This window comes from Castor canadensis, chromosome 4 (assembly GCF_047511655.1).
Source record: "Castor canadensis chromosome 4, mCasCan1.hap1v2, whole genome shotgun sequence".
In the NCBI taxonomy this organism is placed as follows: Eukaryota; Metazoa; Chordata; class Mammalia; order Rodentia; family Castoridae; genus Castor; species Castor canadensis.
Genome location: NC_133389.1, coordinates 123434569 through 123459705, shown reverse-complemented (window position 1 = coordinate 123459705; position 25137 = coordinate 123434569). Strand labels below are relative to the sequence as shown.

The 25137-nt window shown below is 42.4% G+C and overlaps 1 protein-coding gene across 2 annotated transcripts; it reads right to left on the bottom strand.

Annotated features, from left to right (window-relative positions):
- Nucleotides 1–4865: 4865 nt before the first annotated feature.
- Klhl23 (kelch like family member 23) lies at nt 4866–21500 on the bottom strand. 2 transcript variants are annotated; one of them, XM_074071062.1, is made up of 4 exons: nt 20977–21142; nt 19106–20320; nt 15313–15465; nt 4866–6904 (listed from the first exon to the last, which is right to left on the bottom strand). In XM_074071062.1, the coding sequence occupies exons 2-4, from the start codon at nt 20316–20318 to the stop codon at nt 6594–6596; spliced, it is 1677 nt and encodes a 558-aa protein (XP_073927163.1). In that variant the 5' UTR covers nt 20319–20320; nt 20977–21142; the 3' UTR covers nt 4866–6593. The 2 variants fall into 2 exon arrangements, with proteins under 2 accessions (XP_073927163.1, XP_073927164.1); XM_074071063.1 differs by lacking the exon at nt 15313–15465 and having other exon boundaries at nt 20977–21500.
- Between the last annotated feature and the right edge of the window lie 3637 nt (nt 21501–25137).

The window sequence follows — 25137 nt, the reverse complement described above, 5'->3', positions numbered from 1 at the left end:
CAGGAAAGTAGTAACACAGGCGATAGTATTCAGAAGGAGAGAAAATGATGACCACAGGGGAAGACAGGTTGTTATTAATAGGATGTGTGTGCTTATGGATGTCTGGGTAAGGTCTTTTCTCCTGACATGGATGCCTGTCAGGGAGGTTGCCCTTGAACTCATTAAGCTATACGTTTGTTTCATGTGGACTTCTGTATTTGTATTATATTTAACTATAAAGTGTTTTTTTTTAATCACACCAAACCTGACAAAGGTCTTATTTCAAATGTCTGCCTGTGCATAAGGCCCCATCTTCTCTTGCCTGGGACAGAAGTGTGACTCAGTTCCATGGTGAGGAAGATGTGAAGAGAAAAAGTGAAAGGGATAGAACAGAACTGCAGAAATGCACTTTTGTGTGCCCATCTGTTCAGGAAAGAACTGGAACATCTACCTGTGGGCTTTCTGGAGGATATATTATGCTTAGCTAAGAGTGTTCAGAGATTACAGCAGGCCGTGTAAATGTTGGTAAGGGTTGGGGTGGGAAATAATGGGCTATGCCCTATTAAGACTGATTTATATAGTGTTGGTATTTCAGACTCGGCAACAAGAACTCCTGTAGCACTTGTAGGTATGCAGTCTGAAGTCTGATTTGAATTTCAGAGATGAAAGTTGAAATGTGGCCATCTTGTGTACGCAGCAGGGCGCCATCCTTGTGCACAATTTACAGTGATTGTTCCTGTAAGCCAGTCCAGAATACCTTCAGGATACAGCCAATTTGAATCTATCATATTTACTAGGGGTTTGAGCATGATGTTAGCATTACCCCGGTGAGACCCTAAAGGGACTCTTCTGTTTGACTCAGAGGACTAAAGAGTTGACAGGTCACACTTGTGAAATACCACCGAAACCCACGTAAGAGATAACGATGGTAAGATAAGACCCCTGATTTATGAGATGGTTGCACTGAAAATTATGTATTCATTACTGCATAGTCCATGAACTTTACATTATAAATTATTTTCTCTTTTCTTGCACTTTTATAATTATGTTCCCCTGATTTTACTAAGAATTACTATGTAGTTAGGTGGTGATAATGTATTTATTGCTTTCAATAAAAAATTAGAATATTTAATTTTTTGGCAATGGAATTAGTTTTATCTGAACTCTTCAAATGCAAAGCATTCATAAGTTATGTTCTTTACCATTGTGATAATGAAGCTTTAATATTAGTAGTAATATATTTTATAATTTTATGAAAATATTTTTGTCTTTCAGTGTTTTATTTCTTAGCTGTAAAACTATTTCTAGTATGAAATACTTGATACTATGAATTACTTTGTGTTGTCCTATACAGAGTGACATTTAAAGATTAGCAAAGAAATTATAAGAAAAAAAGTACATAGACTTATTTTTGGTGGTGGTACTGAAATTTGAGCTTAAGAAAGATGAGGTCCTTTAGAATAGCCATCATTAGCAACACCACTAACAACAGGTGTTGGCGAGGATGCGGGGAAAAAGGAACCCTCTTACACTGTTGGTGGGAATGTAAACTAGTACAACCACTCTGGAAAAAAATGTGGAGGCTACTTAAAAAGCTAAACATTGAGCTACCATATGATCCAGCAATACCACTCTTGGGGATATACCCAAAAGAATGTGACACAGGTTACTCCAGAGGCACCTGCACACCCATGTTTATTGCAGCACTATTCACAATAGCCAAGTTATGGAAACAGCCAAGATGCCCCACTACTGATGAATGGGTTAAGAAAACGTGGTATCTATACACAATGGAATTTTACTCAGCCATGAAGAAGAATGAAATCCTATCATTCGCAAGTAAATGGATGGAATTGGAGAACATCTTTCTGAGTGAAGTTAGCCTGGCCCAAAAGACCAAAAATCATATGTTCTCCCTCATATGTGGATATTAGATCAAGGGCAAACACAAGGGGATTGGACTTTGAGCACATGATAAAAGCGAGAGCACACAAGGGAGGTATGAGGATAGGTAAGACACCTAAAAAATTAGATAGCATTTGTTGCCTTCAATGCAAAGAACTAATGCAGAAACTTTAAAGCGACAGAGGCCAATAGGAGAAGGGGACCAGGAACTAGAGAAAAGGTTAGTTTGACAAGAATTAATTTAGAATGTCACACATATGTACAGGAAAGCAATGCGAGTCAACTCCCTGTATAGCTATCCTTATCTCAACTAGCAAAAACCCTGTTCCTTCCTATTATTGCTTGTACTCTCTCTTCAACAAAATCAGAGATAAGGGCAAAATAGTTTCAGCCTGGTAGCAAGGGCAGTGGGGAGGAGAGGGCGGGGATCGGGGGCGGGGGAGGGGGGGTAAGGGGGGAGAAATGACCCAAACATTGTATGTACATATGAATAAAAGAAAAAAAGAAAGAAAGAAAGAAAGATGAGGTCTTTACCATGTTGAGTCTACCAATCTCCTAGACCTCTAACTTGCTATAGCCAGAATGGCCTTAAACTCATGATCCTCCAGCCTGAGCCTCCCAAATGCTGGGATTCTAGTCGTGTGCCCACATGCCTGGCTCCTGTCATGTTTTGTTTTGATTTTTCCTGCTTCTGTCAGAATTTCCTCTCAGAAAAGCCCAAGATAAATTCAACTAAATGGAATTGATGAAGTCCCGATAAAACTTAATATATTATTGATGGTAAGAAGAATTTTGGCCCCTTGAAAATGTTCCTTCCAGAAGAACCTGTGAGCACATGAAGCTACATGACAAGGGAGCATTAAGGTTTCAGCCAGGTGCAGAGGTACATGCCCGTAATCCCAGTTACTTGGGAGGATCTCCAGTTTGAGACTAGGCTAGGCTACATAGCAAGAACCCATTTCAAAAAAAGAAGGGGAAAAAAAAAAAGAATTAAGGTTGCTAAAATTGACACAGTGAAATTAAGCCACACTTCTATCCCAAAGAATTGTAAGAAGCTTATATTGGTTCAGACTTCCAAGTTTGTAGCAATCTTGTTAAAGGATGAAAAATAATACTTTCCAGAAATATTTAAATTTAAAAAGAGACAAAGCACCTCTTTTTTTCCCTTTTTTGTATACAGACTTTGTGTATGTACACACCACTGAATGTACCCTTTTACTTTGCAGTGCTGGGGATCAAGCCCAGAATCTCATGGGCACTGAGCAAGCACTCTGCAGAGCCGACTTTATTCGACATTAGTCTATGCTGTTTTGGCTGCAAGAGACAGAATCCCAATTCAAAACCAAACAGGACTGGTTGGTTCTCATAACCAAAGTGTGGAAAAGACAGGGATGGAACTGTAAGAAGGCCAGAAGCAAGACATCAGTATCTCCTGTTCCGAGTTACTATGCCTTCTCTACCAGTTCTTGTCACTCAAACCATCAGGACACTTGGCCAGTCATAGCTCCGGACTCCTCTGAGGCTGGGGATGAGATGTGGACTGTCCAAGCCCCCTTGTTCCACAGGAAAGAATGCAGACCATCAGCAGACTCCATCTTTGAGAGGACCGCTGTGAGGAAGACAGAAACTCAAAGTTGTGTGTACAGTGCCTGCAGAAATGAAGCTGGATTTCTAGATCTGCAGGCTAATAAAATAGATGGTTTGGCTTTGCACATGTGGTGGGGTGAGGAATGGTTGTCTGTGGGACAGTTTATCTTCTACTATCTGATCCAGCACCTAAACTACATCATCTAAAGGCCTATATCCTTTGCAGGCTGCATTCATCAGCTCAGGCTGCCATGACACAACACCATACACTGGGAGGCTTAAACTTACTTTCTCAGTTCTGGAAGCCAGAAGCCCAAGATGGCTGAGTTTGGGGTGGGTGTTGAAGGGGAGGGGAGGGGCAGTGAAAGCAAGTGCACGTACAGGCAGGCTTTCTGGCTCTCTGCTTGTAAGGACACATCCTATTGGATGAAGGCCCCACCCCTAGGACCTCACATAACTTCAGTTACTTCCAGTATTTGCCCTATGTCCAAATACAGTCACATGGAGTTAGAGCTTCAACATAAGAACTTTGGGAAAACACAAACATTGAGTTCATGACACAGAGATATGCTTGCTGGGACTGGAAAGTCAAGGTTAATATGCCTTTAAGCAAGCACTCCAGATGTTGATCCTCTTTTAGCTAAACAACTAAAAGTAAAACCTGAGAGAAAGAGCAATTTTTAAAATTTGAATACTTTAAAGTCATCTTAGTTAAGTCACTCTTAAAATCAGCTCTATAGTTTTCCTTCGTAACAGTGTTTGTCGTCCCAAAGCAATCCCTTTCAAACTTAAACACATTAAAGTATTTTTCACTCACACTGCAGTGACTCAAAACTTGGCCTCCCTGACAGAAGACATACAAATGAATAGCAAAAAAGGATTTCTGAGAAGCAGCAAATTAAATACCTCAGATCACAAACTGTTTTCAAGATCCTTCAAGCACCTCCACAATGCTTTTTATAAAAATAATTTGTAGTACTGTCCTTCAAAAAATAAGGTACATATATATCTAAAGTGGCAGAACCTTGGGAGTACTAAGAATAATATGTGGTCCATGATGTCAAACCTGGCAAGAGATGTAGTGTGCATTCAAAACAATCAACACTCTAAGTGAGACAATGGAAGTTTCACTAAGGATGAAACTTTCAGGAAAAAATTCCCAGAGGTTGGAAGTGATAAGCTGATGAAGGAGGAGAAGGTGGTTACAACTGTTCTCATCTCTCCAAAAGACAGACTTCTAAAACACTACTGGGCCACATATTATTAGTCTACTATTAATTGCTAAATGTTCTTAAGAACAATAAATTAATCTATAACTAAAGATTAAAATAGTCTATAATTTGTTTCACAAATTCAGACTGTCCTTCAACACAATTTGCCCAAATCAAGCAGTCTTAGTCATATACAGTGATTTATTTTTATTGAAAATGCAAAGTAATATTAAAGATTTAAATAAATTAAAAAACATTCCGTATTCCCTTACACGAACACAACAAATGTACTTTGCATATTACCTCCCACATGCATGAAGATGTTACATTCACAATCATCATGTGTATACTATTTTGTATTGTGCTTATTTGCTTATCACAGACACATCCATGTTTCCACAGTCTTTCAAATAATTAGTCACAGCAGTATACATCATTACTTTTATTAGCCCACTTTCTCCTTTTACATGTAAAATTTTCCAATTTTTTACTATTATAAATAATGCAGACACAAACATTCTCATACATTTACCTTTTCCTGTTATTATTCTTTAGTTTAAAAATATATGAGTTTAGGGGCAAAGGATATGGTTGTTTTTACAGCCCCTACTATGTAGTGCCATATGGCCTCCTTGAAGGATTGCAGCTACTTAAAATGCCATCTGAAATGAATGTATTAGTGTCTTTCTAAAAGATTTTTTAAAATCAGAAGTAGTGTAAAACTTCAGTATTTAAAGTGAAAAACAGTTATTGTCTCTTAAAAAAAAAAGAGTACAGTACAGCTGGCCTCAGGTAACTAAAAGTTTAGATGAGCTAACATAAGCAGCGTTTCCCAACTTCTCTCAAATTGTGGCACATATGGGAGGTGACCCCGTAGGCAAACAGGAGACAATGGACCCAGGCCTCCCCTGGTTACAAGCATTGAGGGTCTGTATCCAGACACATCTAAGATCCACAGTGATAGTGTGCATGGTTAGGAAGCTCCAGTCACTGACAGGTTCAGTGACTCAAGTCACGAAATCTAGTTAGTGGTAGAGCTGGGAAATGAAGGTCAAGTTCTTCTCGTCAGTGTATTTTCTACTATATCACAATTGATCTACACGCTTTCCGGCTCTAAACTTCAATTTTATATGCAGATATGTAACTATCCTTTAAAAAGAGAACCTTCCCAACACGCGTAAACTAAATACAACTAAATTAGCAATTGATATCATAGCTGAAAATTGAAAATAGCCCTTAGCAAACACTTGACTATTTTCTCTGCAGCTTTTATACCTGCTATTCTTTCAAATTTAGTCTGTAAACTCTTTGAACAGTAATAATCTTTTGCACAGGATTTTGCATATCTTGGTAGTCAGTAAGAAAAGAATAGTAACAATAAATTACATACACTTACGAAGGAAAAAAACTGTACTTAAAGTCCACAATCTACATAGTTCTAAGGGGAAAAATTTTTAAGTGTTCATTTTACAGAAGTAGAGAAGATTCCCTCTTTAAATTTTAAACTCCTGCTAGCTAAATAGAACCTTAGTATACACTATCTATTATATCACAGGCTCTTTAAAGGTATCTTGTTACATAGAATGACTTTGACCTGTACCCAGTGTTGATGCTACCAGGAAGAAAATATTCACTCCAAGATATTTCACCTTTTACCAAGTGTCAGCTATTCCATACTATCTTTGAAAAGCAGAGATTATAGAGGTTAACCCCACTGATTCAACTGTACGTCTCCATAAGATTTTTCTTGACCATTCATCACTGGGTTTGGAATGGGTAGGATTATAGGAATTAGAATTTGTCAATCCCCTGTCATGGGGCAAACCACAGTAACAAGTAAGGGACTCCAAATGCTGCATTCTTTTTACTATACTCCACACAGTGAGGACCTGGTCAAGCCTGTAGATTCAATCAGACGTTATACACACAAACACATCCATGAGACCGCATGGCACTTGGAAGGTTGCCCACTATTTCCCACTTATTAAGGTCTGGGTCGTATTTCTCAATGCTCTGGAGGTATGTCCCCTTTGAATAGGAGTACCCTCCGGTGACATAGATGCACCCATTCATGGTGACAGCCCCGCACTCCATCCTCCTTTCCATCATGGGTGCTGCCTCTCTCCATGCGTTCTGTTCGGGGTCATAGCACTCCGTGATCGTAGTTTGTCCACCCACGAGATATAGCTTGTTTTCAAACGGAACTGAGCATAATCCATATTCTTTTTGAAAAGAAAAAAGAGCAAATTTTTATTAGGACAACAAACACAAGAACTATTGTAAAGCCAGTGCCAGTGACTTACACCTGTAATCCTAGCTACTCAGGAAGCAGAGATCAGGAGGATTGCAGTTTCTGAGACCCTATCTTGAAAAAAACCCATCACAAAAATGGGCTGGTGAAGGCACTCAAGAGATAAGAGAGCCTACCTTGCAAGTGTGAGGCTCGAGTTCAAACCCCAGTACCACCAAAAGCAAAAACACAAAGAGCTACCATAGTGTGGAGATGTAACGGTCCTTTACAATTTAGCACACACAAATAGAGTAGTGGGGGCATTTTGATTGGGACACACAACCTCATACTGAGGCTTAAAATCCAACCCCAACCATTTGATTCCAATCACCTGTTAGCACCACTCAGCCATTATCTCTCAGGGGAAAGGATACTATGTCAGCTCTTAAACTGGCTCTGCAGGATGACAAGAAGTCATCCCTCAGACTACCATCCTTCAGGATTGCTTTTATTTGACACCTGTCTGAAAGAGGGCAGTGGCTGCGTCCTCCTTACAGGACAACACAGTAGTTAACTAGTGTAGGTTCCTCCAGGTCTCAACAGCTGTCCTGTAACCAGGGCTAGGCAATCTGTAGTGTCAACTGTCACACGATGGCTTAGCTAGCTTCTTTTACACTGCTGGTCCTGGTAAGGATGCCGGAAGTGAGAGAAGCACACAGCCAGGTGACAGCAGTACCCCATCCTCAGACCCAGATGCTATGAAAGGCGTCTGAGAGCAGAGGGTGCTGTGGGATCTGGGTCCTGCGGTTGGAAGTCTCCTCCACGCTCAAACCTGCTGGCTCGTCAAGGCACCCCACTGTTTCACAACTCCACTTCCTCTACTTCTCAGAGCTGTGACAAGGTACAAAGCATAGGCAGGCATCACTCCCGGGGTCACTGAGCGACTCCTTAAACAGTGCCTCCCACATCTTCTGTGCCACACCCTCGTCCCTCCCCTGTTTCCTCCACATCCCCTTTTAACATCATTCCTAGCCTCTTCCTGTTAACTCATTTTCTGGGAGTAGCAACCATAAAGTCACACTGACACACTCCTAACTGCAGCCCTCAAAGAAGAAGGTTTGTCAGTAGCATTGCAACTGCCAATGGCATTGCTGCTCCTTCTGCCTTCTTGTCGCTCAGGTCTTACCTTAGTACCACCTCAGAGGCTTTCCCTGGCCATCTGACCTGTGGTGGCCAGCCAGGCACCTCTACCACATCACCATGTTTTAATTCTCTCTGCAGACTCTCATTACCCAAATGCATCTTGCTCCATGTCTCTCGCCCTCCTAGCGATGTAGGAGTTGTGCCACACTCCACTCCCAGCTGGAGAATGACCAGTGTCTGGCACTTTGTAAGGATTCCATACATCCTTGTTTGACAAACAAATGTGAATATGAGCCCACACCATGGTATGGAAGAAAGTGCAATCAGTGATGTGATCTCCTTTAACAATGGAAGACACTGTCTTCTCAGTACGGCACCTGCTGGATAGGTTAGACGGCTAAGGAAAGTCTCAGAAGACAGGAATTTTTACTTTGACTCCACATAATATTCTCAAGCTTCTGACATCCAAGAAAATAAGAATTCTACTTTTCTTTTGTTTGTTTGCTTTTGGTAATACTGGGGTTTGAACCCAGGGACTTATGGTTGCTAAGCCAGCACTCTACAACTTGAATCACATCCCCAGCCCTTTTTTGCTTTGGATTATTTTTCATATAGGTTTCGTGTTTTTGCTCAGGGCTGGCCTCAGATGAGACGCACCCAGCTTGAAAATATGGTTTCATTAACTTTTTGCCAGGGCTGGCCTCAAACCACAATGCTGCTGATCTCCACCTCCCAAGTAGCTAGGATTATAGGTTTACACCACTATACCCAGTCCCTGGTTAGACAGATGTAGAATTTTTATAGGATTAGTTGTTTTAAGTACTTGTGAAACATTGCTTACATAAATTAATCATTCCCATCAATGCTTATTAGAAAATTAATAATGGTTCAGTTGGTGGAATTCAACAATGAGATTACTAGGCCTTTCTCATCTTGTTCAAAGTTCAAAGTTTGAACAAGTTGAAGTTTGAAATTTGAATAGGTTCTTAACTTATTAAAAGTTCACCAAGAAAATCCTCAATCTTCTTTTAGCAACAAAAATGTTTAAAATAAAGCAATTCCTAATAGTTTTTCTTTTGTTATCTAAATACAACACAGTGTCTGTTACTGTTTTTTTTTTAATTTAATTTTTTTTTATTCATATGTGCATACAATGTTTGGGTCATTTCTCCCCCCTTCTCCCCACCCCCTCCCTTACCACCCACTCCGCCCCCTCCCTCTGCCCCCCACCCCCTCAATACCCAGCAGAAACTATTTTGCCTTTATTTCTAATTTTGTTGTAGAGAGTATAAGCAATAATAGGAAGGAACAAGGGTTTTTGCTGGTTGAGATAAGGATAGCTATACAGGGAGTTGACTCGCATTGCTTTCCTGTGCATGTGGTTACCTTCTAGGTTAATTCTTCTTAAACTAATCTTTTCTCTAGTTCCTGGTCCCCTTCTCCTATTGGCCTCTGTCCCCTTAAAGTATCTGCATTAGTTTCTGTGTTGAGGGCAACAAATGCTATCTAGTTTTTTTGGGTGTCTGTTACTGTTGATGGAATTCTTCCTCAGCTGTAACTGCCTTTTTTTTTTCTTGTCAGTCAACAACTGTAAGGGAGTTGGCTAAGTCCCTTTAGCCAAGGGACTGTGTCATGTCTGCTGTGCTCCGGGCACAACGTACGTAAGAAAACATAAGCAGCACTCGGCAAATGTCTGTTTGACAAATGAATGATGAACGAATGAACAATTTCAAATCACGCGTGAGAATGATGCTACCTGTCACGGCTCCAAGAATTTACACTCAGATACCAAACACAAGTTCACGGTGTCTGTATTCAGTTTTCCATGGTATACAACCAAGGCAACATTGGGATTCGGAGGCAAACCAAGTGAATTGATCTCATTTTCTTTGCTCTAAGAGTTTTGCCCCTGAAAGGACCGTAAGGCTTATGGAATCTGACGTCTTTCCTTCCTGGAAAGTAAGGTCAGCAGCCTAACCCTCTTGCCCAAAGTTAGGTGGGTACTAAATGGCAGAGCCAGGAGAGAATGCTCTGCCTACAGGTGCTCCTCCCCTATCAGGAGCTGCCCCTTCCTGCTCTTCCCGCCTTCTCCTTCCTGAGCTCATCCCTCAGTTTAGCCTGGTTGCCAACGCTCTGCCCACAGCCATCCTGCTGGTCCTCGCCAGGAAGGCATCTCATTCATCCTCACACTCAGCCATCACCCAAACACACAATCCCTCATCTCTGTATGCAGCACTTTTGGGTCACCCAGAGTTCTTCAGCCCTACACTACAGAGTACATCATCTCTCCTCTTCTCCCCCTTGGGTGGCTCCTTCTGTTCTCTCCATCCTCCCATGCAACTACCTGTGGTCCGGGGATTACTGTCAACTCCTTTCTCTCCCTCAATCTACCAAGGAAACAACCAGCTGTTTAATCTGTAACATTCCTCACATCTGACCCTCTTTTCTCCTCCTACCACTTCATCAGGCTGCCGGTGTTTCTCACCCAGTTTGTTATCATATTCTTAGCAAATCTCCCTGCTTTCTGCCTTTTTCACAACTTACTCTGAAAGGCACTCTTCTTCATCTTCTACATACAGGGTCTCACGACACAGCCTAAACTGACCTCAAACTCTTGATCCTCCTGCCTAAGCCTCCCAAATGCTGGGATTACAGTATGCACCACCACACTCAGCAGGAGTTCTCATCTTAAAATAAGAACTGAGGAGACTGCAGGTGTAGCTCAGTAGGAAAGTGCAAGTTTGGCACGCATGAGGCCATGGGTGTCCATCCTCAGCGACACATACACACTGATCACAAATTAATGTCTGAAAGCTTCGATGGGTTTCCATTTTTTAAATTCTCCAAACTGCCACTCAAAGGCCTCCATGATATGCTCCCAAACTGAAGCCTTCCATACTATCTTCCTTTCTCCCCTCTTCCGACCTGTTCATTCATGTCTACCCCCACCTAATAGAATATACCTGCAACCTTCCCTTCTGCCTGCCTTACTGAACTGACTTCCTGCAGACAAACCCTTCCTCAAAACCTGCCTTCCTTAATTGTGGTCATTCTTTAATTCTGGAACTATACTAAGATTTCCAGATTTCCCTTAGTTAGACTTATGCTCTTGAGTCTAATTTCCCTCCCCTCCCTTCTCCTTTTTCTTTCTTCCCTTCTTCCTTCTTTCTTTCCCTCCCTCCCTCCCTCCTTCCTCTTGGTGGGCTTTAAACTCAGGACCTCAGATTTCTAGGCAAGTGGGCCAGTGCTCTACCACCTGAACCATGCCTCCAGCCCTTTTTGTTTTTTAGTTATTTTTCAGATAGACTCTGGCACTTTTTGCCCAGGGATGTAATTGGACCATAATTCTCTTACCTACATCTCTTGTGTAGCAGGTGTTACTGGCATGCACCACACCACCAATCGCAGGCTTGTTTGTTGAGATGGGGTACTGGTAACTTTTTGCTCAGAGTGGCCGAGAACTGCCATGCTTCTGATTTCTACTGCTTGAGTAATTGGGACTACAATCATGAGCCACCATGCCTGCTGGCCTCTATTAAAATTCAATAGCACTTATTTGCATACAACTTTAACTAAAGATTGACTGATATTTCTGGTAAGTACGTATACTTGCTACTCCATCCTGAGTTCCTGTGGAGGTAGAGTAGCACTTAATCACATTTATGTCTTACAAAATCACTAGAATACTCCTCTCCCAGTGTAGGGTATCCTAATCAACATTACCTGAAAGGCCAGGGATGTGCTCAGTGACAAGGCACTTGCCTAGCATGCACAGGCCCTGAGTACCACCCCAAGCACCAGATACACACACACAGGCACACAAAGAAAATATGAACAATAATAAATGTTATCTTGAATTTAATGACGTTAAAGTTCCATATTTTTCAATTATACAAACCTACCCATTAAGGGGTTAAGATCAAAGACAACATTTATATTACCCTTTGAAAATATCAGCAGTCATTTCCTCCCAGTCTAGGCTATGTATCTGTATCAGACAGACTCAAGGACACTATTTTGCACTCCCCAGGCGGTGTCACCAAAGTGCGTAAGAAGCAGACCTTGCATGGTCTGAGGTTCTGGCTCAGTGGTGTGATTATGTGAGGCCCTGGGTTAGATTCCCTAGCAACAACAACAAAAACGCATCTTTGGCTATATTTCAACGGATGCAGATGCAAATGCCTTCAAGAGCTGAAGGAGACCATAGACTGGCTGAGTGAAGTAGGCCAGGAGTAAGAAAAACAACAGCACAGGCCCTGATCTGTGATGTAACCAGAACTAGAGGTACTGGGTGAAATGGATAATGGAAGTCTCATGTCACAATGACAGCTATTACTTGGCTCCAGTGATCGCTACCAAACCTAATTATTTTAAAGGCCAGAAATCACAATTTTTATTTGAAATCTCCTGAATTTTAAATTTTATTAACAAGACAGGTTAAAAATATTTTAAGCCCTGTGAAAGCCAAACAGTATATCTCAGTGTGCCAATTTAATATACATTTTAATACTACATGAAAAAAGTTCAATGTAAATTAAAACTCTGTAAGTGCAATTGTCTGTTCCTATTGATTTATGCTATAATTTAATTTTTTGGATTGATTTTCAATTTCCACAGCTACTAATACTACTTTCAAGTCACACTGCCTTTTAGACTCTTTTTCAAGTAATTAATAAGCTATATGTAGCTTATATATGTTATAGGATAGTTATTTTTAAAGGAATCTCCTTACCAAATATATTATATATATTATATATATATATAATATATTTGTTACTGGGGTTTGAACTCAGGACCTACACCTTGAGCCATTCCACTGCCTTTTTCTGTGCTGGGTTTTTCAAGATAGGGTCTTTGGAACTATTTGCCTGGGCTGGCCTTAAACTGTGATCCTCCTGATCTCTGCCTCCTGAATAGCTAGGATTACAGGTGTAAGCCACCGGCACCTGGCTGAAATATATATTGATTTTACTGTGTAAAAACTGTCCTCTAATTTGTCACTCTGGTTTTTCATGTATTGGATATTCTTTGGAAAGATAAAGGCTGACCACAAAATAAAGTAATACCTAACGATAAGGTGGTAACATGAGTTTTGAAAGACATAATGAGATGAAGGGTTGGTGCCAAGCAGACTGTCTGGGATGGCACCTCACTTCTAATAGGCACTAGCTGGCTAACCTTGGGCAGTTTACTTAATGTCACTGTCCCTCAGTGGCCTGTAAAATAACAGTTCCTGCCTATCTTACAGAGTTAGTATGACGTTTAAATAATGCTGCAGTCTGGATGTGGCTAGTGTCCCCCAAAGGGCTATATGTAAAGACCTGGTCCCAAGGTGGCATGGGAGGTACTATGGTCCTTTAAGAACTGGGGCCATATGGGAAGTCCTTAGGTCATCAGGGGCATGCCAGTCCTCTCTTACTCTGCTTCCTGGCTCTGAGGTGACCACCTACTCTGACATGTGCCCCAGCCATCCATTGCCATCCCAGTGCTCTCATCAGAGGCCAAACCAATGAACCACCCAATCTTGGATTTGAACCTCCAAACTGTGAACTAAATAAACCTTTTTTCTTTATACGTTCATTTCCTCAGGTATCCTATTGTAGTAACACAAAGCTGGCAAGTACAAACAAATTAATATAAATAAAATTATTGGGATAGGTAGTGCCTAGCACATACTGAGTAAATACTAGCTATTACTCAGCGTGACCTATCATTACTCCCCACTATAATTTCATCGGCCACAACAGAAAGTGGAGGAGAGTCTATGGTGTATATCTGAACTACTAGATCAAAGTTCACACATTCTATGATGTGGTCAGTACCAGGGCAGCTGATAGCTGAATTTCTTCTTATGCAAAAAGCCTGTGGCATGTGGACATGCAGTAGCAGACTCTGGTGTGCTCCACCTGAGTCACAAGATGAGAGAGCTGACGTATGAAGTGGAAACAGCTCCCTGGGCCAAAAGCAGGACGTCTGCTCTCTTAAGGAGAGGCAGATTGCTTGTTTAGTGGCCACAGCTCAGGTTCTGGAGTCAAGACTGTTAGAATGTGGATCCTGCTCCACTACTCTCAAACTGTGTGACCGCAGGAAAGTTAGTTGTCTGTTCTAAGTTAGTAAGCCTCCACTGCACCTGCTCACAGAGCTGCAGAAGGAGTTAAGATAGTACCTGCAAAGAGAACAGTATGTACTCAAGAAAGTCAGCCATTACTATTGTCCTCAGATGGTTCAAGCCCTCTCCAGTGAGCCCTGTGAAACCCTGATGCTCTACAGAAAAATGATTCAAAATAATATGATGACATCGTGATATGAATTTTCCCTAATGAAAAAAATCTTAAACATATGACGTAACTATAACAGGCTAAAAACTTTTTTTCCTCATGCTGGGGGTTGAATCCAGGGCCTCACACATGCTATGCACATGCTCCACTGCTGAGCTTGAAGCCAGGCCCTGCAACAGGCTAACACTATGCTCCCCCTGAGCGCTTTCCAGAGACAAGTCAGAGAAGAAGTCATCACAGGAGGCAGGTCATTCGTTCTCCTTTATGACTGTTGAGATAATATCAACGTATGTCTCTGCGACACCTAGGAATCAGTGCTTAACATAATTGGAACCCAGAAAGAACACACTTCTAAGACAAAAATAACCTCCTGCTGACCTTCAATCTCCAGGTACTGCTCCTCATAGCTGATGGACAGACTAGTGTTTTTGAACTCTATAATAAACTGTGCTTTGCGTAATGCATGTAGTAAATGAAAGAAAGCACATAACAAAGGAAAAGGGAACACAAAAAAAGAACACAAGTGCTGGGCTCTTGGGAGGCTGAGATCAGGAGGATCATGGTTTGATATCAGCCAGGGCAAATACTTTTTGAGACCCCCATCTCCAAAACAACCAGAGCAAAATGGACTGCAGGTGTGGCTCAAAAGGTAGAGTGCCTGCTTTGCAAGTATAAAGCCCTGAGTTCAAATCCCAATCCCACCAAAAAAAAAAAAAGGAACATAAGTGAAAAAAAGTTAGAAAGGAATCACTTTCAAACACACAGGTTTAAAATATATTGCATAAAGACATCAGAGGAATGTTTGTAGATATAATGTAATCAGAATTAATTATGATTATTGTAAATGGATAGCTATTTTGAGCTGTTAAAATGTGGTCTACTATAAAATTAGCATTTCCTTTTTCCACCCATTCTTAGCTATCCCTTATGCTGATGAACTGAATCGGGACATACATGATTTGAGATGGTATTTTGTTACCTGGGTGTGGACTGGAGGTGACGAGGCTCCACTCATTGATGTCTGAATTGTAGCTCTGCACCTTGTCATAGGTGCAGCTTCCTCTGTAGCCGCAATGGCCGCCAATGACATAGATAACTTCATGTAAGACACAGGCAGTAGCATTTCCCACACCTGTGTGCCAATTAAAATCACATCTTTAGGTATGGCAGACTGGCTTAAGTGGTAAAAGTGCCTGCCTAGCAAGCATGAGGCCCTGAGTTCAAGCCCTAGTGCTATAGGGGAAAAGAAAAGGAAAATCACATATTTAGATTGCTCATTCCTTTTTGGATGACTACTGAGTTAAGTTTCTTACGGTTTTGTTGTTACTGAGGGTAGATGAAAGGCACAGTGCTAGGTGCCATGAGGAATACAAAGGAAAAAGGAAATGTTCTCGTGCTGTTTTAAGAGAGTGAGAAATAATCAGAACATAGTTACAGAATGGAAAAGGTATCACAAAAAAGGAGGCAGACTATAATGAATTGGAAGAGCAACAAGACATTGCTTTTGACTAGGGAATGCCTAGCAGAAGGTGGCAGAATTTGACGTGGGCCTTGGTAGGAGGATTTGGCAAGCAGAGGTGACAGCAAAGCTCAGCAGAAGAAAGGCCAGCAGAAAGGCTTCCTGGGCAATGTCAAGTGGTCCAGTTTGACTAGGATGGTTGGCACACTGGAAATTGTCACATTGGAATTAAGGCTGGTACAGTAACTTGAAGCACATGGCAAAAGACCCTGTGCTCCCCTAAAAACATGGACTTAATTCCACAGGACTTTTTAAATAAAAGAAGGTAGGGACTGAAAAGGAAGGAGGAGAGGAGTCAGAAAGACATCAGTGTTGGGCTAGGTGAGAAACAGAGTTTTTTGACTTAGAAAGGGCTTTGCGTGTGGAGGAACAGGACAGACACCTGGCTGAGTCCAAGACAAACAAGACTGACTGTGAGGTCCTGAGCTGGGAAAACTGGGAGACCCTGATGTCACAGAGAAGTTAGGAGGAGGAGGAAATCGGTCCAGTGGGGGACGAGGAGGAGAGAAATGATGAGAGGCTCACTTGGGTTGAGAGCATCCAGTTGGTCTTTCAACCAACTTTCATTAGCACTGTCTGTGTCTGTGGCAGTTTTATCTCCTTTTCATTTCAACTTCAAAGTAAAAGTAAATTTATAAGCAAGACAGTTATGATGAAAAAAGAAAGACTTAAAGGTTCCAAGGCAGCCAGTGTTTATTTCTTCTCTGTACATCCTCTTCCTAAACCAAAAAAGGAAATGAATTTGAAATTTTACGTCACCCAAATTAAACCTTCCTTACCAGAGAGATAATATACTTCATGACTACAAAATAAAACAAACCAAGAAAAAATAATATTATCCTTTCTAGAAAAACTGGGAAATTTTGGTATGAGTCTACCCATTGGAACAGTACAAGTCAAAACTTCACAAAACTGACTGCGTGTTAGCCTTCCCCGGGTTGACCAGATCAAAACAAGGATCAAAAGCTCAAATTAGAAGAATAAATCTCTAGAATTTCAAGCCCAGCTGGCAGGTCGGGGGAAGTTTTGTGGGTTTGGGGGGGTCTCCCATTCAACCAAATTTAAGGCAAAAACATATATGGCTTTCTTTCTAGGTTGATACACACTTAAAGCATTTTCTTTTCATCAAGCATTGTTTGAAATATAATTTTCAAAGTTTCAATGAAGTAATAAACTTCCATCCACAAAGAAATGTACTCTAAACTACAAAATCATTGACACTTATCTCACCATTGAGAAACAGAAGCAGAAACATGTCCAGGTTTACATTCGAGTGCTGGTGGCGCACACCTGTAATCCCAGCTACTCAGGAGATAGAGATCAGGAGGATCACTGTTCGAGGCCAGCCCTGGGCAAATAGTTCGAGACTCTATCTTGAAAAAACCCATCACAAAAAAGGGTTAGTGGAGTGGCTCAAGTGGTAAAAGTGCCTGCCTAACAAGCATGAGACCTTGAGTTCAAACCCCAGTACTACCAAAATAATAATAAAAGAATAGTTGCTAAAATATTTGGATTTTTCTTGTTTCTTTTATATGAGAGGAGTAGGCACTCAGCACCATCCTCCACATCAGTTCGTGATGGTCAAGGTCAGGCAAAGCCAGAGAAGCAACAGCAACGGGCTCTCTGCTGCTTTCTCCCACCCTACCAACCAACGCTGCACCTGCAGACCTGCATGGGAGTGGTCCTGTTTAATATGAAAGACATCTCTACCTTGTCAAAGTTGACGTTCATGGCAATAGGGCCTAACATTTTCTGAGGAGTCACTCTGTGCCACACACTGTTCTAGGTGCTTCACAAATTTAGTTAATCCTCTCAATGACTCTAAACCATGTAATGTCATCCCCATCAGATAGACGGTAAAACTGGGGCCCAAGACACACTGAACAATCTGGCCCCGCTCACCAGGAAGTAGAAAGTTGGGGTTTGGACCCAGGCAGTGTAGCTTCTGAAGCAGTGTACCTAATCCCCAAACCATTCTGCCTTCCGGCTTCCTGCTGGTGTCCAAAGATCACACCAGGTCAGATTTCCAGAGCAGGTCACATTCCCACACCCTCGCTAGTGTTAAAAAAGAAACAGAAAGGCCTGGGAAGAAACATTTTGGACAAAATGACACAAATTTGGTAACAATCTACCAGCTGTTTTTGTACAAGTCCCCAGCACCAGTGAATAAATGTAATGCATTAAGTATGACTATTTTTCCAGTGGGAGGGAAGGACAGCGAGGCTAATAATATCCCCAAGCAAAAGAGAAAGTACACATTTATCAGACAGATACTGACATCCAGCCATGGGCTTGGCTGTGTGGGCCACGTGAGGAAAGCTATGGTATCTGCCTCTCTCCTTTATTCGAAGGGGCAAGCCTACATCACAAAAAAGCAGAAATAATTCATCTCCAATCCTGAGGTAAATGTCTTTTGTGACATCCTGTAGAGACTAAACCTTCCAAAATTTTAATGAAGGACTTGTTGAGAGATGACCAGTATGTTGGGTAAAAGGTAGAACTGAAGGGCCAGGCATGATGGGCACATCTATAATCCCAGTACTTGGGAGACAAAAGCAGGAGGATCATGAGTTCAAGGCCAGCCTGGGCTACACAGCAAGACCCTGTCTCAAAAAAACAAAACAAAACAAAACAAAAAACCTGGTAATAAAAGAATTGAAAGGGTCTGATTTTAAGAACAAGTTTAAAAATATTAAAACACAAATTAATAAAGCTAACCAGGTTTGTCTCGTCATTTGAGTTAAATATGTATTCTTAATACTTGAAGCACAATCTAGGGAAGACCTGAATAAAAGATACAGGGTAAGTAGAATGAATATTATTTCCTTATATAAATTCTAGCTTGAGTAACATTCTTTAATGACATGACTTTCAGATAAGTTAGGACTACCCTATTGTGTGCAACATTAATCTTAACTACGGTTCCTGGAGAACATCCCAAACTGATCTTTTTTTTTTTTTTTCCAGTACTGAAGATTAAACTCAGGGCCTCATGCTGGCTAGGCAGGCGGTCTACCACTTGAGCCACTCCACCAGCCCTTTTGGGTTTTTTTAGTTTGTTTTTCAGATGGGGTCTCCCCCTTGTGTCCTGGCTGCCATCTTCCTACCTCCCTCCTGGGTAGGTGGGGCCACAGGCATGTGTGACCACTCCCGGCCAATAAATTCTTTTTAAAGTTACTTGCAAGGGAAGTGAGACTGCTGACCTAACTCCAGGCATCTAAAAAAATACAGGATAAACAAAATCGAGACTTACCTTTAATCATGTTTGCAATAGGAAGCCATTTCTCTTTTAATGGATCATAGAACTCAGCCTCTTCTGCTGGAGCCCCTTTTCTGTAACCACCTAAGGCATAGACACAGCCTCCCAAGGTGACTGCACAGTGGTAATACCTGGCATTGAGCATCGGTAAACCTTCAGTCCATTCATCACTTTCACTGTGATATATCCACACTGTGTCAAGAGCTTCCGTGTTGTTTGTCCTGTAGCCTCCCGTTACATAAATGTTGGGTCCTAAACATGTAACCCCATAGCTCTCTCGGGTATAATCTGGGATTTCTGCTCCCTGAATCCAAACATTTGTCAAAGGATCCCATATATGAACCTCTGATAAAGGATGCCAGTAATAGCCTCCAATGATGTACATGGTGGCTGTGGACCTCTGGGAAATCTCCTTCTGCATAGGATTCAAGGCGTTGTATATTAGAGAGCGTATCTTATTTTCCGTTAGTAGGCAGGTTCTTTGAAGGCCTAACGCTGTTTTTAAGTACAGTGGATCTATGCCTATGTGGATATAGCTCAGTAGGTTATACAGGCATTCAATTCGATTTTCTACATCATGAGCGGTCCACTTAATAACTGGCTCTATGACAGCTTCTTCCTTCCAAACACTGAGATTCTTTCTGGACAAGATAAAGAGAAACTTTTCAAGGCTGATTTCCAGAAATTCTTCTTGTTGCCACACTTCCTTAAACCTTGAACACAGAATTCTCCGAGATTCCTTTTCTAGTTCTGGACACACATGAAATTCTGCAAAGGAGTGCATTCCAATGCAATTATCAATATCCAGGTGCCTTACCAAAAACTGCTCACAAGCCTTCTTTACTGAAAGGAACTGTAGCAGATCTGCTGCTTCCAGCAAGCTTTGAACATTTCTTTTAGTTATTTCAATTTGGGAAGTGTATGCATAATTGACAAGGTCTTCTAGAATATCATGGTGGATGCCGGAGAGTTTTATTTTATTTTTAAATTTTTCTTTCATGTCAGCTGTGAACATTGCCTTAAAATAATTGCTGCAAGCGGCTAAAACAGCTCGGTGACAACGGAAGATTATGCCTGAAGGACACTGAAGGGTAATATCAGTAAATAATCCATCCACGTAAAATGTTCTGAATGCACCCAGAAAATCCACTGGATGCGTTGAATCCTTGAAAAGGTAAATATAATCTTCTTGTCCTTTTAGAGCCATGGCTGCAATAAACAGGAAATAAACGCGTTTTCATTGTTTGCACATGGTCTCGAATAATCAATGGTAAATATTCCGATCACTAGAACCGGTTTAGCATCGGATATCCTCCAAAACTACACTTAAGCTCAGCACCCACGTAACAAAGGCAAAACGTGGTTGGACTGTTTCATAATTTGTATGGTGATCCATTGAAACCAAGAGTAGCTCGAGCCGGAAATGAGGCCCCCCGGATTTTTCGGCTGTCCAGTCGACTTGCTCCCCCATGAGCCCCGTCCTCGGCTGGCGGTCTTAGCCGAGATCCCGAGGGGTCACCCCGATCGCCTCGCTTCGGCCCCAATTCAACCTTTTCCCTAGCTCGGTCTCCCTTTCAAATCAAATCGAGATGCCACCAAAGGGGTGATCGCAACACAAGGGGAGAAGCAGTCCCAGACCGGGGAAGCCCTGGGCTTTTCTGCTAAAGGACGGAGAGAAAGGAAGGCGGCCGGGCCGGCCAGCCCGTGCTCCGCTCCGCCCGGCGACCGGGGCCCGCGTTCCCGCGCAGGGCCTGGAGCGGGGCTCGGCTGCGGGCGCCTCCCGCCGTCCGGTACCGGTGCCGGGTCCCGGTGCCCCGCGCTCCCGGCCCCGCGCGGCCATTGTCTGCGCCCTGCCCCGCACTCACCTTCGGCGGCGGCTCCGGGCAGTGGTGCGGAACCCGGCTAGCAGCGAGCGGGGGCGACGGTGCCCCCGGACCCTCTGACCATCTTTGGAAGCGCAGCGCGGCGCGGCGGAGGCCGCCTGCTGGTGCAGCGCCAGCCCACGGCGGCTCCTATTTTGGTCCCCGGCTGCTCCCCCGCCTCCTCCCGGACAGCCCCCCGCTCGGCCTGGACGCGGGAACTCCAGCCCGCCCGCCCCGCGCCCGTCCCGCGGGTGGGACGGCACCCAGGACCCTGCCCGGGAGCCCCAGCCCCTCTCCCGGCTGCGGCGACCCCTCGAGCACACTTTCCAACGCCTTCGCTTGGATAAACTGAATCCCGAGTTAACACCCCACGTGAGTGTGCCTGCTCCTTTTGTCTCCCTCTGTACCTCTCACCAGCCCAGGCCCTAATGGTGGGAACAGGGAGAGACGAAGTGAGCAGAGGACGCGGCAAAATTAAAGGTCTGGAATGGAGTTGCCTTCAACCTGCCAGAAGTAGCCTCCTCTCTCGCTCAAATGCCATCCCACCGCCAAGGGAGCACTCAGGACGGAGCCTGGGGCTGATTACACATCACGGTCAGCTAATCCAAACTTTGCGAAAAACTGGAGGCAGCCAGGACCAACGCCAAGCCCAGGGCTAGGATTCAGGTTACTGTGTTAGAACACAAGTAGCTGGAAGGAGCAGCTTCCAGCCTGCTCGTGACAGCCAGTGGGTTCACATAAAGAAAGTTCATTTTCTTCTTCCAACAAGAGCCAATATCAACTATTCTCATTTATCATTCATTAGCAAGATGTTAAGTGCTTTATGAGCACGTGACGGGATGGGAACTGAGAAGAGTGTTGAAAGATGGCGCACAGCTCTCATGGATCTCACGGTCCAGCCACCTTCCCAGGAAAAGGAGGGCAGGATGGAGCACCTGCAGAGGACTAGTGTTTCTCAAAGTATGGCCTGAGGAGGTGAGGCTCAAGTGGTGGAGTGCCTGCTTTGCAAACTGAGTTCAAATTCCAGCTCCACCAAAAAAAAAAAAAAAAAAAAAATTACTTTCACAGTATGGCCTGAGAGGCAGAACATACTAATGGACAATCGGCAGACCCTACATGATAGCAGAACTCTGAACTACCTAAGAAGCCCAGAAAGCCCAACCACAACCTCTGCTGCAAGTGGCCCAGAACAATCAGGAGGAGGGCAACTACTGCCAGCTTCTGTTTTATACCAACCAGAGAAAGTCAAATATGTTCTCCATGCAATCACATAAAATAGCCCTGCTCCTAGCCCATGCCTTGCTTTTCCATGCTACCTCCAATCAAAGCATACCTAGCGAGCCTCTCCCTCTCCCTCTCTTCCATTTTTATAGTCTTCTCACTTCCCTGCCTGCCTTTGGGCCTCTGCCAAAGACAAGTGAGGATGAATGACTCTCTTGTTATAGTGAGCTTGGAATAAACAGCATGTTTGTTCTCCTTTGGGTGGTTTTAGTTTAATTCCACATATGAGACCATCTTAATTGAATTACCTGGTTTGCTCGTTATGTAGAGCCTTGCAGCCTCCACCCTAGACTTTTCGGGGGTACTAACCCAAGAATCTGCATTCAAATCAAGATCAGCAGGTAAATAATGGACAAAAAATGAAAAGTTTAACATCCCAACATCTGGTCAACAATTAAGTAGTACAAAAGGAAAGCAAAGGAAATTCAGGTTTGGGCCTAAGGGTCATCTCTGCCACTTATGTAACTTATAACCTTGAGCAAGTCACTACCCTTCAGTTACACAGGCAATGTCGATACCTTTTCAACCTCACAGAAGGTTATGAGAAAGACAAAAGTTACGAATGTGGAAGCACTCAGGACAAGGTATATAAATGTTAGCTATTGTAATGAAAAGATATTTACACTTAATTCTCCATTGCAACCTTATTTTGGGAATCAGTACTTCGTCGACTCTGGGGTTAGGGGTGTAGCTCAGTGGTAGAGCACTGCAAAATTGATGAACTCTAGTTAATTGTAAAATTGTAATTGTAGATATATAGTTGGTCCTTTTACAACTGTTAGGGATGCTACTATCAGTGTTGGCATTCAGGGGCACGATTGTGACTGAGTGAAGATGGGACATTCTTTCTATTTTTGTCACGGAAGCATAAAGGTGGCTTTAGTTGCTACATGCCAAATCTGATGCATAAAAATATTAAACATTCCACCTAACTTATGGTAGGAGCTTCTAGCATCATAACAATACTGTATACAATTAATGATTCTTGAATAAAATTTACAATATTATTGCCCAGAGTTATTTCAAATTGTTGCATGGACCAATTAAAGCTTTTGCTTCCAACCTGGGCATGGCATCGGTAGCCTGTAACCCCAACATTTGGGAAGCTGAGGCAGGAGGATCATGTGTTTGAGGTCAGCCTGGACTCCAAAATGAGATCCTGTCTCAAAAAAACAAAACAAAACTTTTGCTTCCAGTACGAGGCGTTCCCTGCTTGTGAATTATTGCTTAGATGTTTATAGCAGTGTTAGTCTGCTTCACCTTGCCAAGAGCAGCAGGTCAGACAGGGGTTCCTCCTTATACCATGCTTTATTAAAAAGAACCCTGCAAAAGCTGGTAGGCTTAATGTACTCAGAAACATGGTTAGCATTCACCAGTTACATAAATTAATGACACTGCTCAAGAAAACACTTCAGTGCTGTTTGCAAGTCTAAACTTGGAGAAGTAAAAGGCCACCACAGAAATGAGACCTAGCTTGTCAGGAGGACAATGGCTCGCATTCCACTTGACCTTGCAAAGGACGCCCAATCAGGGTGTGGCCTAAGTGATAGAGCGTAAAATGGAGTGAAGCCCTGAGTTCAAACTCCAGTACGGCCAACTGTAAATAAATAAATAAATAAGCACGCCTGGTTTCCAAATATAATTTATTTTATTATTACTCCCTTATCAGTTTATCTCCCCACTAAGAACAACCCTGCTGTTACCTGTTTGATATTCTAATTGTAATATTGTCATCAATGTGTGTAGATGATAGGTATGGACAGAAAATTTTGTATGATTCATTTACATACTAGGTTAAACAGGTTGCTACTGGTTAAAAAAAAATAGGTATGAATTTTAAGGCTACCACATACAGCTGTGTAGGTTGGGCACTGCTTCATTCCAGCTCATGCTGTTCACATGAAGTCAGCATGAACACTGCCTTGACTGCGTACACAGTCAGCACAGGTATATTTGCCAGCCCTGGAGCTGACAGGTCTTGGTAAAGCCTTTTCTGGGTATGCTTCTTGTAAAATGAGAAAGTGAACATTTTAGTGACAAACACTTTTGCAAGTCAGAAGGTTTCCAAATCATGTTTCAACAAAGGTGAGAGGATTTTTGACAAATAACTTGGGAAGAATTCATAAAAGGAGTGGCATTGCTATAATAAAATTTCTCCCCCTCCTGTTCCATTTGTCTATGTGAATGCATTTTCTTGGGGATTATTTCTATAGAAATGAGAAACAGGAACACCATTGATCCTCAGTGCTCTCTCATTCCAGCAGAAAACAAAATTCCATCCAGGATCTATGCCCTGGGCTGGGAGTATAACTCAGTGGTAGAGCACTTGCCTACCATGCCTGGCACCTTGGTGTTGAGATGTGCTCTCTAAATGGAAAGAAAATAGCCCCATTCGTTGGATTGAAATAACTTTTACTTTTCATTTAATTAAATTAACTATCTCATCAATCATAATAACAATTATAATGTTTATTAGGTCAGACCTTTTAAAATACTTAATGACATAAAACAGTTTAAGTTTATGATAATTTTTTGTTACAGAGTTTAAGAGGTGATACAGAAGTTAAAAGGTGATTGATAAAAGATTTTTCTTTTGCAGTACTGGGGCTTGAACTCAGAGCCTTATGCCCTCTGCCATTGAGCCAAACCCCAACCCTTTTTGCTTTAGTTAGTTCTGAAACAGAATCTTACACTTCTTGCCCCAGCCCAGCCTCAGATGGCATCTCCTCCCTCCTAGTAGCCAGAATCACAGGCGTGCACCACAAAGCCCTGCCTCTTTTCTTTTTAATGTGATGTTTTGCTTTGTTTTAAGTTTTTTTCTCCTTCCTTCCTTCTTTCCTTCCTTCCTTCCTTTCATTCTTTCCTTCCTTCCTTTCCTCTCCC

Bases quoted from the DNA above. Each gene is read 5' to 3' on its own strand.
- Klhl23 (XM_074071062.1), bottom strand. From the start codon at position 20,318: ATGGCTCTAAAAGGACAAGAAGATTATATTTACCTTTTCAAGGATTCA. The intron at 15,466-19,105 runs GTAAGTCTCGAT...ATTGGCACACAG, and splicing joins TATTGCAAACATGATTAAAG to GTGTGGGAAATGCTACTGCC. The intron at 6,905-15,312 runs GTAACAAAATAC...CTTTTCAAAAAG, and splicing joins CACCTCCAGTCCACACCCAG to AATATGGATTATGCTCAGTT.